Source organism: Miniopterus natalensis, chromosome X, assembly GCF_054644295.1.
Source record: "Miniopterus natalensis isolate mMinNat1 chromosome X, mMinNat1.hap1, whole genome shotgun sequence".
NCBI classification, from domain to species: Eukaryota; Metazoa; Chordata; class Mammalia; order Chiroptera; family Miniopteridae; genus Miniopterus; species Miniopterus natalensis.
Genome location: NC_142103.1, coordinates 69114547 through 69127390, shown reverse-complemented (window position 1 = coordinate 69127390; position 12844 = coordinate 69114547). Strand labels below are relative to the sequence as shown.

General features: G+C 37.8%; 1 protein-coding gene across 3 annotated transcripts in view; it reads left to right on the top strand.

Annotated features, from left to right (window-relative positions):
• F8 (coagulation factor VIII) overlaps positions 1-12844 on the top strand; it is a 156844-nt gene that overhangs the window by 104750 nt on the left and 39250 nt on the right. For 2 of the 3 annotated variants that reach the window (XM_087813524.1, XM_016216917.2), the window contains 7 exons: positions 1592-1745; positions 4811-5023; positions 5313-5541; positions 5751-5933; positions 7367-7483; positions 8235-8306; positions 9394-9479. In XM_087813524.1, the coding sequence (XP_087669650.1) occupies positions 1592-1745; positions 4811-5023; positions 5313-5541; positions 5751-5933; positions 7367-7483; positions 8235-8306; positions 9394-9479 (1054 nt within the window). The remainder of the gene's footprint in view (positions 1-1591; positions 1746-4810; positions 5024-5312; positions 5542-5750; positions 5934-7366; positions 7484-8234; positions 8307-9393; positions 9480-12844) is intronic. The other variant, XM_016216918.2, reaches the window with a different exon arrangement.

Sequence of the window (12844 nt, the reverse complement as noted above, 5' to 3'; positions counted from 1 at the left end):
CCTTTGAATCAATAAGAAAAAAGCAAATTGTCCAATAGAAAAATTGACAACAACAACAAAAAAACACACGCCCAAACAAACAAACCAATCTTGGATAGGCATTCCACAAAAGAGGAAATCCACTGGCCTCTGCTCTTAAGGAGTTATTATCTCAACTTCATTATTAATCAGAGAAATGCAAAATAAAACAACAAGCATGCTGCTGTGCAACTGCTAGAATGGCCAAAATGTAAAAACAAAGTCTATACAAAGTGTCTGTGAAGATTTGGATCAAATGGAACTCTCATATATTGCTGATGAAAAGGGAGAATAGTACAGAAGCTTTGGAAAACAGTGTGGTGGTATCTAACAAAGCTGAACATATACATATTCAGCAATTCCACTCCTAGATATGCGCCCAACAGAAATGCATATATATGTTCACCAAAAGACATTTACAAGAAGGTTCATAGCAGAACTTTGTGTATGCACCAAAAATGAGAAAAAATTCGAATGTCCATGACTGTGGTATATTCACACAAGAGAATACTATACAGCAATGGGAATGAACAAACTATAGCTACACACAAGGTAGATGAATCTCACAACCATAATGCTGAGTGAAAGAAGCCAGAAACCAAAGAATATACAATATGGTTCCATTTACATACTTCAAAACAGGCAAAACTAAACTGTGTTCTCTAGAGATGTATATATAAATAGCATGATTATGAAGAAAAGCAAAGAAAGAATTACCACAAACATCGGAATGGTGGTACCTTTAGTGGGGAGGAAGAGGATGTGATTGGAAAGGTACATACAGTGAGTCTTCTGGGTTGCTGGCAATGTTCTTAATCTGGATGATGGTTGCATTTTTGTACCAAAAGTACTTGTTTTATGCACTTTGTTGTGCAGTTTTAGTTCACAAGTTTAACAGATTTTTTAAGTGAAGAAAAGAGGTCCAAAGACTGAACCCTGGAGTTCTCTTACATTTAGAATGTGTTTATAAACCCTACATCCATTCAACATTCAACAAAGTTTTTGAGCACCTACCATATGCCAGGTACTTGTTCTAGCTGCTGGGAATATAGCAGTGAACAAAACAGAGAAAAACCCCTGCTTTCATTGAACTTACATGCTAGTGAAGCCTGGAGAGAGCATGTCAAAAGGTATGGAGTAGATAACTATGAAAATGTTTCTTAGATGTTGAGTAAGATAAGGACATAACAAAATTGACTATTGGCTTTGGTAAATCACTCACATGATTTAGATATCATCTAAATATGGATGCTCTTTATCTAGACCTCTTTTGTGAACTCCTAATCTTTGTGTATTTGACAATTTAATACATATAGATATTCTGTGTGTCCAAAACTGTAAACCTCAACCTGCTCCTCCTCTAGGGTTCTTCATCTCAGTGAATTGCATCACCTTCTACCATTTGCCCAAATCAGAAACATAAAAGTTATCTTTAATCTCTTTCTCCCTTCCCTTCCCCATTATACTTGCAATTCATAATCAATACTACTAAATGTATCTCAAATACAGAGAAGGCAAAAATGTGAGGTGTTTCTACACACCTGGCCCATGAGGATATTGCTTTTTTCTTCAGGGCTCAGAGTGGAGGTATCCCTCAGTTCAAGAAGGTGGTTTTCCAAGAATTTACTGATGGCTCCTTTACTCAGCCCCTATACCGTGGAGAACTAAATGAACACTTGGGACTCCTGGGGCCATATATAAGAGCAGAAGTTGAAGACAATATCATGGTGAGTTGAGGACAATGGAATCGCAAGAAAATTAATCCTGTATATTTTCATCTCTGATTATAAAAATAATGTATTCACTTTTGAAAATTTTATAATATAGAAAATAAAGTTGAAAAATAATCTCATAATTATCCTTTTGATGTATGTTCTTATCTTTTTCCTATGTATTCTTCTATTTAGGTATTCAAAATTATACAATGTATAATTCTACTTCTATTTTGACTAAATATTGTGTCATAAACATTTCTTATGTTATTTAAAAACACTTCCTAAGTATCCTTTTAAAGTGATGGCATAGTAATCTATTGCATGAATTTATGATTTATTTTCAATAACCTTTTAGATAAGTTTTTTACACTATTTTAATAATGCTGCAATCACAACTTTTCCTACGATAAAATTCTAAAAGTGAAATGTACACGAACATTTTAAGACTTTCTGTAATGGATTATCTGTTAATGTACTTTACACATTTGACATTTTTGGAGAGAGTGCTTTTCTTATTAATTTGTATTACTTCATATATTATAGATCATTGATTTATTAATGATCATTGATCATTTTAGTGAATAGTATTTTTCCAAGTTTGTTGTCTCTTAATTTTACATATAATGCTTTTTAAATTAAAGCAGGTTTTATATTTTAGGAAGTAACCTATAAATCTTTCCTTTATGCCACTTTCATAGCTTTCATGTTTATAAAAATCCTACCTTATACAGAGATTTTTTTCTTAAAATCACCTATACTTTCTTTTTTTATTATTATTATTTTTTTAATTTATCTTTATTGTTGAGAATAAAGGTGCCCCATTTCCCCCCCCAACTGACCCCTTCCACTTCACTCCCACCCCCTCCCCAAGCTTTCACCCCCTTATTGACTGTGTCCATGGGTTATGCATATATGCATATAACTTCTTTGCTTAATTTCTTCCCACCCTCCATCCCCCCTTCCCTCTTTCCTCTGAAATATGATCGTCTGTTGCCTGCATCAATGTCTCTGGATCTATTTAGTTCTTCAGGTTTTTTGTTCATTAGCTTCTTCTTAAAGAAGACCCTTCAACATTTCCTGTAGTGCTGGTCTGGTGGTGATGAACTCCTTTAGCTTTTTCTTATCTGTGAAGCTTTTTATCTGACCTTCAATTCTGAATGATAGCTTTGCTGGGTAGAGCAATCTTAGTTGTAGTTCCATGTTTTTCATCACTTTGAATATTTCTTGCCACTCCCTTCTGGCCTGCAAGGTTTCTGTTGAGAAATCAGCTGACAGCCATATGGGTGCTCCCTTGTAGGTAACTAAGTGCTTTTCTCTTGCTGCTTTTAAGATTCTCTCTTTGTCTTTAACCTTAGGCATTTTAATTATGAAGTGTCTTGCTGTGAGCCTCTTTGGGTTCCTCCTGTTTGGGACCCTCTGTGCTTCCTGGACTTGTAAGTCTATTTCTTTCCCCAGGCAGGGGAAAGCCAGGTAGCCTTCAGTTCCTGTAGCCTTCATTTCAATTTGGTACTTTATTATGTTATCTATTTTCTCAGTTATTTCCCTAATAGTCTGCTTAAACATCCTTATAAACAAAATTCTGAACTCTGTATCTATTAGCTTGCTTGGATCTATTTCATTTAGTTCCTCTTCTAGAGATTTCTTCTGTTCTTTCCTTTGTGACATGTTTCTTTGCCTCCACATTTTGGCTGCTTCCTGGTGTTTGTTTCTATGTATTAGGTAGAGCTGCTATGTCTCCTGGAATTTGTAGAGTGGCTTTGTGTAGTAGGTGTCCTGTAGGGCCCAGTGGCTCAGCCTCCCCATTCACCTGAGCTGGGCCTTCTAGATGCTCCCCTGTGTGGGCTGTGAGCACTGTCCTGTTGTAGTTGAGCCTTGGTTGCTGTTGGCATCACTGGGAGGAACTGACCACCCCCCCCTCCCGGCCAATCAGCTGTGAGGACCAGCTGCAACTACATCCAGAGAGCTGCTGTGCTGGAGACACCCCGGTCTCAGTGCTTCTTCAGTTCCCTGGTTGTAGGGCTTCTGTTCAGCCAGATTTCAGGAGGTTCTGAGTGATGGTGGTTCTGTATTTTAGTTGTAATTTTGATGTGGTTGCGGGAGGCGGCAGGTACAGCTGTTACCTACGCCGCCATCTTGTTTTCCCCCCAAATCACCTATCCTTTCTTGAACTTTCTTTTTTCAGTTCTATTTCTTAACATTTAACTTTTTAATCCATCAGTAATTTCTATAGACTAAAAGTTATTTTGGGAGCATTGTGGGAGCCAAGGGTAAATTAATTTTATTTTTTCCCCAAAATAGTCATTCATTATACCAATTGATGGTTTCCATTAAGAATACAGAAGGATATAAAATTATTGGATTGTGAGTAAAATTTTTCTGCTTTGATTTTTATTTTACTTTTCATATGTCCTATGAAACATGTATCTTTTTTTTTTTTCTTTCAAATCTGAAAACCAGTCTTTTTAAAAGATTATATGCATTCATTCTGTAATTTGTCATGAAGAACCTTAACTTAAGTATCAAGTCCTGAGACTATGGTGTCTTAAACCCCCTGTGGTGATATTTTCTCTTTTACTTTGGAATTGCTTTTTAGTATTTAGGAATTTTCTCCTTTGCAAATTTGAGTGCATGCCTTAAAATTTTTAATTCAAAAATTCCTCAGCCTGGCAGGGCATGGCTCAGTGGTTGAGTGTCGACCTAGGATCCAGGTGATCGGGGTTTGATTCCCTGTCAGGGTACATGCCCAGGTTGTGGGCTCTATCCCCAGTTGGGGGGGGGGGTGCAGGAAGCAGCCAATCAATGACTCTCTCATCATTGATGTTTCTGTCTCTCTCTCTCCCTCTCCTTTCCTCTCTCTGAAATCAATAAAGATATATAGATATTTTAAAATTCCTCAGAGTTTCCTCTACAGATTTTTAGGCCTGGGTTGTTACAGTATCCATCTTATGTACCACTTTCTCTGGATATTAAAACTTGGATAAAACCAAAATATGCATTATTATTAGGGATGTAAACACTAGAACACTTGCATTCTTTTTTTTTTCTTTCTTTCTTTTTTTTTTTTTTGTGCTCTGCAGGTAACTTTCAAAAACCAGGCCTCTCGTCCCTACTCCTTCTATTCTAGCCTTATTTCATATGAGGAAGATCAGAGGCAAGGAGCAGAACCTAGAAAAATATTTGTCAAGCCTAATGAAACCAAAATTTACTTTTGGAAAGTGCAACATCATATGGCACCTACTAAAGATGAGTTTGACTGCAAAGCTTGGGCTTATTTTTCTGATGTTGATCTGGTAAGCGGGCTTACATTGTGCTGGCCACTTTCTGATTTAAAAGGAATGTTTCTTTCAATATCTGCTAAGAATTCTGGTATTTATCCTAAACATAATGGGAAGTTTTAAATAGGGGAGGTAGCATCATATTTGTGTTTTAGAAATAGCATTCTGGAATCTACTGAGGAGGATGAAGTGTGCTGTGGGAAGATGGGGAGTAGGTTGGAGTTGCATAAAAGTTGATGAGAAATCCACTCTGGTTCATAGGTGGGAGAGCTTATACTCATAGGATTGATGTCTTCCCTCCCAGGAAAAAGATATGCACTCAGGCTTGATTGGACCTCTTCTGATCTGTCGCACTAACACACTGAACGCTGTTCATGGGAGACAAGTGACAGTGCAGGAATTTGCTCTGTTTTTCACTATTTTTGATGAGACCAAGAGCTGGTACTTCACTGAAAACATGGAAAGGAACTGCAAGGCTCCCTGCGATATCCAGATGGAGGACCCCACTTTTAAAGAAAATTATCGTTTCCATGGTAATATATCCCACACCCAAATATTACTCACTGTGAAATGCAGCATGCACTATGACAAATCAGTCCTGAGCCTGAGGCTTGGACATTGTATGAATTGAGAATATGTATATGGGAGTAGAATCTTCATAGGAATCAATATTTTTGACTGGAGTGGAGGAAAAGGAATGTCTGCAGTAGATTTTAACAGCCTTCTCTGTGTTCTTCTCCAGCAATCAATGGCTATGTGATGGATACTCTACCTGGTTTAGTAATGGCTCAGGATCAAAGGATTCGATGGTATCTGCTCAGCATGGGCAGCAATGAAAACATCCATTCTATTCATTTCAGTGGACATGTGTTTACTGTAGGGAAAAAAGAGGAGTATAAAATGGCAGTCTACAACCTCTATCCAGGTATGAACTGCTTTGTGCTTTTTCTTTTACCTACTGTACTTGTTGAGTCTTTACTTGAAATGGTCTAGGCACTGGGGATATGATCAGTGAACAAAGCAGACAAACTTCCTGTTCTGGGGTAACTTACTTTTTCAAGTGACTTTGCCCTACAGAGAGATAATAAATAAATTAGCAAATGAACATGATAATTTCTTATACAGATAATGTGCTGTAAAGAAAATAGAACAGAATAAATGAATAATTAATGTCATAGCACTTTCCTAGGGGGGAAAAAGGGATTTTTTTTTTCCCCATCTCAAATCCCACATGGCACCAGTAGTTATTCAGAGAGTGATTTGTTTATGTCTGATACCAATATATTGATTAAGCACTGCTTACAATGTTGATAAAAATACAACTTCATTTTAGTTCTCCACTGTCTCTTTAAAACAGTTTTAATAGTAGGAATAAACTTGCCCTATTTCTCTGTAAAACTTCTGATAAGACCAGTGACTTTCCTGCTCACTCTTATCTTAAATAATGAACAGTCCTATGGTCACTTTAGATCACAAATATAGTTCATCAGAAATTAAAATGTCCACTCTAAGATATTTATAAAAATTCTGAACTTGATTGAACTTGAATTTCTCCTCCCCAAATCTGAGCCTGTACCAGGCTGGAAGCCTGCATTGGGAAAGGGAGGCACAGCTGAGTCCTCTGTTTCTCTAGCTTATGCTTATTGAGCTTCCCTCCAACTCCTTGCTGCCTGCTGCTTTGAACTCCAGTATGAAAAGGATCAAGATAAGGGTTTGGACAGTGGTTACTTACTTACAATTGGCACCATTGTTGTAAGCAAGCTTCACACTTTGTGCACCTGGCAGATATTTAAAATGGATTCTTCATGTAGGGAACTTTCAGGTGACTCTTCAAAGATTCCCTTTTGGGACCCTCTCTCACGAAATCCCCTTGATCTGGATGGTTTCACCTTTACTCCAGATGGTTGGTCACTCATTCCTCAGCCTCTAAGGATTCACTTCCAGCTTTCTGTTTCTGGGGTTCCTTTAGCCCTCAAGGCAGCCCTAGTGGACTAGATATGGGAGGATCTCCCTGACTTTTTTTTCCCAGGGAGCTCGCATCTGGTCAATGAAAAACTCTAAGAGTACAAGCCTAATGCAGTAGCTTTCTCCTGTCTCTACCACCAAAGCATTCTGTGGCCCTCTCTCCCATTTCCCAGGGTGGGGGACTGTCAGAACTCAATCTCTAGTGCCCCCAGCTGTAGGAGTCAGATAGCAAGCACTTTGGGTTTCAGAGGTCCAATATTGGTGTAATTGACTTAGGTAGATCTCCGTTGATATTCTGCATAAGCCAATATATCTCATGCTCATTTTTTGTTCCTTTTATTTTTTATAAAATAAAAGAATAAATATTTTTTTGTTCCTTTTCTTTTTTATAAGGTGTTTCTGAGACAGTGGAAATGCTACCATCCAAAGTTGGAATTTGGCGGATAGAATGCCTTATTGGTGAACACCTACAAGCTGGGATGAGCGCTCTTTTTCTAGTGTACAACAGGAGTGAGTAGCAATGTAGGCAGAGGTTCCCTGCCTAGTCAGCCTACATCTATACAACTTTTCTCCTTCCTAGAATGGTTGCCTTTGTCAAGAAATAAATACAAGCTCACAGTCATTATCAAATCTGAAATGAATATTGCTGGTAGAAATCATAAGTCTTCAGAAGAGGGTAGGTATATTTGAAGGTTTAAACACTTTGAACCTGAAGCTCTAAATACAGGGTGGGGCAAAAGTAGTTTTACAGTTGTGAGTACATGAAACAGTTTATTCTTGTATTATTATTTATTAATTATTGTATTATTTTCCATATGAACAACTGTAAACCTACTTTTGCCCCATCTTGTATTGAACAAACTGGTGCTAAGAAAATGTCTCTTTATTTCACAACATTGTGAAGCTCCAAGATCTCCAAGAAAAAATTTTGAAACTTAATTTTGGTTCAATTACTAAAGATAACTGACAAATACTGCTTGGAAGAGCTTGAGATTTAACCCTAAACAAGTAAGAAAACCACTGGTCTATGTATGTATGGACCCTCATTTCCCCAGCTGAAAAATGTGAATAGTTTTAGCACTTACCTGTTGGGGTGAATTAAGTGAAATTATACAATAAAATATTTCATACAATTCTTGGCACATAGTAAACACTTAAAAAAATGAGCATTTGTTGGTATTCTTCCTTTTTCATTGACTTGCATTTGTGAAGCTCAATTTTCTGCACTTCTAGCTATTATGTTTCCCTCATTTGATTTCAGAGTGTCAGACTCCACTGGGAATGGCTTCTGGACGCATTAGAGATTTTCAGATTACAGCTTCAGGGCAATATGGTAAATATTATTTTCTCTCCAAGGACTGAACTGATTATATCTTTTTACTTTTGTTGGATAGGTTCAGAAAACCAGTCCATCTCCATCTTCTATTAATTTTACCCTATAAGTGCCTCTCAAATCTCTTTTCATTCCCCACTGTAAGCATCCTAATTCAGGCCACCATCACTTCTCACCTGGGTAATGCCACTGCCTCCTTTAATGCCCTGCCTGCCTCCAATATTGTTCCCCTGAGTCCATTCTCTTCACTGTAACAGGAAGCTGTGCTTTTCTATGAGCAGTGATAGTTAAGCTTGAATAGCATCTGTAGAGTTCAGGGGTCGGCTGACTACAGCCTACAGGCCAAATCTAGCCCACCACGTTTTTGTATGGCCTTCAAGCTAAGAACAATTTTTCTATTTTTAAATTATTGGAAAAATACAAAAGGAGAATAATATCTTATGGCATGTGGAAATTATATGAAATTCAAACTTCAGTATCCAAAAATAAAGTATTATATTGGCACACAGCCACACCCATTCATTTATAATCATATGGCTACTTTCACTCTACAACAGTACTTGAGTAATTACAACAGAGATGAGATGATTTGCAAAGCTAAAATTATTTACTATCTGGCCCATTACAGAAAAAAGTTTGCCAACCCCTGTTTTACAGGAGAAAAAGTTTCTTTGAAAAAGAGGCTTGAGAGTTATATACCAAAATAGTATTATTTTTCTCTGAGTGGAAGGATACTTTTTTCTATTTTTCTGTTTATTTATATTCTTTTTTTTTTCATTTTCTAATTTTTCCACAGTGAACATACATTGTGTAATAAAGAAATAATAACATTTGGTGGTGCTGGTAACACATTCTGGTATCAGCTAATTAGAGGTGCTAACGATCAACAAACTTACTAAATTTTAGAAAATAAAAAGGACAATAGGGCAAGAAAAAAAACTTAAGTAGTTAATAATTGATATACTGTGCTTTATGCCTTTGTCTTCTTCACAGCTAGGATCAACCTTTCTCAGGAGAGTAATTTTATTCCTAAGTGTCTAGAACCAACCCAGCTGAATCTAATCTCTCTCCCCTTTCTTGGGCAAAGGACAGTGGGCACCAAAGCTGGCCAGACTTCATTATTCTGGATCAATCAATGCTTGGAGCACCAAGGATCCCTTTTCCTGGATCAAGGTTAGAAAATGCATCACATATTCCTCTTGCAAGCTCACAGCACTATACATCTCTCTTATACATTTTCATCAAACTCCAGGTAACAGATGAGGGAAGAACTAGGGAACAGAACACACTGAGGTGTTCTATTCATATATTTTTCATCTTTCTACTGGGATTAGAACAGCTGAATACTATCTACAACATTGAACTCACTGCCTCCCAAGATCCTGTATTCTATTATTAGATGCTTCCAACTGTCTAGGTGTCCTATGGTCCTCCAGTCTTTATTTTAACACAAAAACAAATGGCTCAATCTTCCATCACACAGGCCAAAAAAAGTGTCTTCTTTATTTTAAAGAACTGATTCCATATGCTTCACAAACTCTATACCACTGTGTAGTAGAAAGCACCTACTGAAGTTAGTCCAATCTTGTAAACTAACTTAGAGCCAAGAACTGAAATTGTCCTTAGGTTAACTCAGTTTCCTTTTTTTCTTTTTTTCATCCTCACCGAAGGATATTTTCTCCATTGATTTTTAGAGAGAGTGGAAGGGAGGGGGAGGAGGGGAAAGAGAGAGAAACATCGGTGTGAGAAATGTACAACGATTGATTGCCTCTCTCACGTACCCTGACCGGGGATGGGGAACGAACACGCAATCCAGGTGCATGCCCTTGACCAGGAATCAAACCAGAGACCCTCTGGTGTGCAGGTTGACGCTCTAACCACTGAACCACACCAACCAGGGCAACTCGGTTTCTTTTTAAATGACTCAGTCTTTCAGATTTTCTCACTTCCCCATTTTCTCTAGAGCAGCACTGTCCAATGAAGCATAATGCGAACCACAAATGCAAACCATATGTGTAATTTTACATTTCCTAGTAGCCACATCATAAAAGAAACATGTGAAATTCATTTTAATATTTTATTTAACACAACATATACAAAAATATTATCATGTCAACATGTGGTGAGTCAGGATAGTGACCCCCTTCAAGGGCATACATATGGGAACTTCTGTGTCCCTTCCATGCCACATGAGAGCTGAGAGCAGTTTGGAAGGCCCAGCTCAACCTCTCTGCCTAACCACAAGGGTAGGTTCCTTCTAGAGACCAAACAGGAAAAGAGAGAAAACTTTTCTGCCTCCAGCTTTGTTCTCAATCTGTCTAACATGCCTCCCACATCTGATACTTACAGCCTGGAGAGGGACTAATGTACACACATTTTACCACCTACTTCCCACAGCTCCATCCACTTCTCATAATGTACTGACTTTCTTCTTTCTCTTCTTAGTTGGCTGAGGACATTCCCCTACATACTTTTTCTTTGCGAGATGGCATCTGTTCTTCTATTTTTCCTGAGGTTAAAATAATAAATAGGAATCGGGAAAAATAAACTGGCTTACCAGTGAGCAGACACAAAGAGTACATCTGTTAATGCCGCATCAGCTGCCAGGAACCACATCAGTTCCTCTTTTTTGTTTGTTTTGTAGGCACTTCTAATTATGACTCACTTTGAAAAGACTGCTCACTAATCCCTAAGTATTTTTGTTTGTTTGTGAGGCTGCCAAACCACATGTTCTCACCTTGTATTTCTGTGGTTGTCACTTTCATTCAGCCTTACATATATCCCTATGTAGTGGACACTTTAATCTATTTGGCTGCCTTGCATCTGTTCTATGTATTTATTTTTTATAATAGTATCCTCATTTCCAATTGGGGAATTATATCTCCTTCACTGGATACAATCTGATAAGACTAGTAGAGTGTCTTTTCCATGCCAAAGAACCGTGAGTGATACACCCTGTTCCAGCTTGCCAAGATTCTGTCTCCCAAAGTATTTCCTAGTCTTTCCAGTTTCACATAATTTACTGGCTTGATCACTAAACTTTGTTATATTTTAGCAAAGTCATGATCAAAATATTGAAGTAGCAGGGCTTGCTTCTCTACTATGTGCTTAAGACAAAGCGAGCTATTAAGTCCCCACCGAGAGCTTGTGCAGCAGGCGCTGTCATCCTCATTTCAGACACAGAAGCAGAAGCACAGAAAAGTGAAAGAACTTGTCCCAAGTCACACAGCCAATGAGTGGCTGAGACAAACTCAAACCCTGAGAGTTGACTCCAGAGCTTTAATTGATAATCATTATACTACACCATTTCTAGAATGCTCCCTTTAGGTTGATAAACATCTATTAACTATCACTGTTTGCTTATGGAAGTTGAACCAGTTACAAATTTACCTTATTGTGTTATCATCCAATTTGCATTAAATCACCTGGTCCTTAAGGTATTTTTTGCCATCTGTCTACTGAAGGCCACATACACATTTTCTTGATCTGGTAACTTTATAGAATAAAGAAATGTAATAACTATGTATGGGGCCAAGTGGGTACTGAAATTATCAGGGAGATCACTTCATAAATTATATAAATGTCTAACCACTATGCTTTACACCTGAAACTAATATAAAATAATATTGAATGTCAACTGTAATTGAAAAATTTAAAAAACTAAAAACAAACAAACAAAAAGGTTTCAGAGACCCAGCAAGCAGGAAGTTGGAGTTGAGGGGGCGCTAACAAGGAGGTGAGTCGGGGTAGGCATCTGTTCTAGTGAGGCCTGACAAGTGTACAACAGCCAGGCCACAAAGCCCGGGAACACTGGGCTGGCTTGAAGGGCATCTAGTGCCTGAGACCAAGCAATCAGCAGCAGGCAGTCGGCAAGCTCCATGGAGATGTCCAACTGCAATGTTTGTATTTGTATGCTAGGGGACTTATTACCATCTTGCTTAGTTCCTCGCAGAGATGTGTCTTGCTGTCACACTCAAATACTTGGCTGAATACATAGGTTAAAAAAAAATTTGAATCTATAATTGCCAAATTGCTCCGATACTCCAATTGTAATGCAGAAGAGGCACAACAAGATGAAGTACATAAGACTGACAATTTGCCAAGAATTCATCAGTTACAGAATGTAAGTGGAAAAGGGGACTGGCAAAGTTTTATTAAAACTATTAGAAGGTACAATAGTCAGTGGTCCAAAAAAGACCTCTCATGTGCTACATGAAGAAAAGTCAAGCCAATTCAAAAGCCATGATTTTTGTACCTGATACTTTCAGTTGTTTCTCCCACAAGACCAAGAGGAAAAATAAAGTGTCTTCAGTTGGAAATACCATCTAATTTGGGAAAAGACAGCGCTGTAACTTCTGAAGAATTTACTACTCTCTGTCCTGTTACCCTGCTTCATTTTTCTCTTGCACTTATCACTACTTGGTGCTATAAACAAAAACATATATATGATAGTCTGTTTCTCCAACTAAAATGTTCCATGAGGGCAGGACTTTTTTCCTTGTTCACTACTGTATTCCTGGTACCTGGAACAGTGCTTG